This window comes from Merops nubicus, unplaced genomic scaffold, assembly GCF_000691845.1.
Source record: "Merops nubicus isolate BGI_N331 unplaced genomic scaffold, ASM69184v1 scaffold18778, whole genome shotgun sequence".
NCBI classification, from domain to species: Eukaryota; Metazoa; Chordata; class Aves; order Coraciiformes; family Meropidae; genus Merops; species Merops nubicus.
In genome coordinates, this window is record NW_008625302.1 from 6087 (window position 1) to 8550 (window position 2464).

A 2464-nucleotide genomic window follows, 5' to 3' on the forward strand; every position below is an offset into this window, starting at 1 on the left:
GGGCTCTCAGCCTGTCCTGTCACAGAGATGCTCCAGCCCCTCAGCAGCTTCGCAGACCTATAGATCTAAGAGGACACCCTCCTGATCTGGCAGCAACAGGGACCTGCCACTGCTGGCTGAGGGAACTGGGTTAGATTTACACAGTGAAAACTTTCCCCCACTGCTCCTCTGTGAGCCTGGGAACAAAGGCAGCCCGGGGACAAACCAGACTGAGCCCCACTGGCACTGCCATCTGAGGGAGAGCCAAAACCAGGGCCCCTGGAGCGAGCCCCAGGCTCACAGTGGCTGTCTGAGGGCCGCAGCTCCGTGTGCTACCCTCAGCTGGGACCAGTGAAACAGATTTATCCGTGATGCCCTGGACCAGCTGCCAGATGGCACATAAAAATCTCCAGTGCCTCGATTCACAGCTCTGCCAGGCGGGGGGTGAACGGGGAAATCAGCCCCCTGCCTCCCTTGGTGGCATTCAGAGCGGCGAGCACGTGACACAACCTTGCTCTCCACCCCTCTCGAGGGAAGGAGAAAGAAAAGCATATGGATAAAAGGAAGGATTGCCTGTCAGGAGTGCCAGGGCTAGGATGTGGCACTGGGAAATGCCCTGGCAGTTATCAGTACCTCGGTTGCCTCCTCTGAAATAATGAGAATTCATATAATCACGTATTAATCACAGCTCAGGCAGCTAATACTGCCGAGCTGGAAGTCACAGAAACATTGTTTTAAGCAAGAGCAAAGGCAGAGCAGATATTAAAAATGGATTTTAATCCAAGCAGGCTCTCCCTGGAATGACTTTTCATCGTTTCCTCATCAGTGGGGGAAGCCTTACACTGGCACCTGCAATTTGTGCCTCTCCTCCAGCTCCTTTTTAAACTCAACGACTTGTGTCAGTCGAGTTGGCTGGTGAACAGGTTCAAAACATGCCAAATTCAAGTTAAAAAAGAAAAACGAAGCATGCAAGAAGCATTTTTAATATTTTACAATTAAAATAATGTCTTTAAATTTAGGATCTGGTTTGGAAATAATTTCTGGAGCTTCCTTCCAGGAACTGCAAGGAAGAGATGGGGGTTTAGCTTACCAAAGTTTTGTTTCAGTAACGCTTTGTTGGAAAACATGTTCCACAACATCATACCTCCTCCTCTCGAGTCTGGATCGCTGCTGCCAGTTCTGCCTGTAAAGCTGTGATGGTTTCAGTGTTCTGCTTTATCTGGAGGGAGATGTCTTCTGTGAGCTGGATCTTTTTTTCCTCTTCCACAGGACTAGTCAGGAGTCTTTCAAGCATGAAGTCCCTGAACTCCCCAAAGGCTTTGATAAACCTTTCAGCTGGTGACTCTGTCCCCCAGGCTTCGGACTTCAGGGCCTGGCAAAGAGAAGGGTTGGCCAGTAGGAGTCTCAGGACATTTCTAGCAGAACGTTTCAGGCGCTGCTGGAGCAAGCAGAGGCAGTGCTGTTGTTCCTCAGCTCTCACTGTGGTCCCTTCTCCAGAGCTGGCGAGCAGGTGCTCCATTTCGTTTGCAAGCTCCTGGTGCTCAGCCAGGCTCTTTGTGATCTCAGGTCCCAGCAAACCAGCAAACCTGTCCGGAGAGTCGATAACACGTGGGATCAAACTGCTCATCTCCAGCTTGGCAATCGTCTTGTCCAAGACAGTTACGACTCTTTCCATCTCCATGCTATCAGGTTTTAACCAGCACGGATCTAACATCTTTGTGGTGTCTACTGTGGTCGCTGCCTTCTCTGGAGTTGCCATGCCCTTCACCAAGGGCTTGTTTCTTTGCTTCACAGCCTGAGATGGTATTTGGAGCACAGCTGGATCCACTGTTGCCATGGCTTCAGTTAAACACTTGTGAGTTGAGTACTTTGAGGTCTAGGAAGGACACAACATCTGTTACACAAGGTGAGACTCAGCCAGAGAACATCTCTGCTGCATCTATCTCATATTCTTCTTTCTCAGACTTTATCTCTAAAATGAAAATATGGTGACAGCATTAGACAAATAATGTAGTTTGGGAAATCGTGGGAGTTCTAAATGACACCAGTGCTCCCCCTGGGTCTGGGCACAGGCTCAGGACGTGGGGTCTTGTGTCTGGGCTCCACCCCAGAGAGGCTGTCGAACACCCGCGGGAAGGGAGGAGAGTAAAGGACCTCTGGCTTTGAAGGGCAGTAGGGGAAAGCTCCCAACTCCCGAGCAGCGGCTGCGGAGGAGGGCACACACCGCAGCTCCGCCATCCCAGGAGCGCAGGGCAGGGCTGTGAAACACCCACCTCCGTCCTTCCAGGCCTGGCACTGCCAGAGGGGCGAGGTGGGAGCGGAGATCTGGGTGCCCGGGAGGGGCTGCGCCGGCGAGGACAAGGGGAGGGGGCCGTGTGGGGAGGCTGGCAGGGAGAAAAGGGTCCTCTCGGGGCGGGTCTGGGGGCGGCGAGGTGCCGGGAGAACCCGGGGATCCCCTGGTTGTAGGAGAGCCAGAGTCTGAGAG

The 2464-nt window shown here is 52.8% G+C and overlaps 1 protein-coding gene across 1 annotated transcript in view; it reads right to left on the reverse strand.

The window, feature by feature from the left end:
- IQCD (IQ motif containing D) overlaps positions 1-1738 on the reverse strand; it is a 6637-nt gene extending 4899 nt beyond the window's left edge. Inside the window, exon 1 of the mRNA XM_008945637.1 lies at positions 1124-1738. Within this exon, the coding sequence (XP_008943885.1) occupies positions 1124-1738 (615 nt within the window). The remainder of the gene's footprint in view (positions 1-1123) is intronic.
- Positions 1739-2464: the final 726 nt, after the last annotated feature.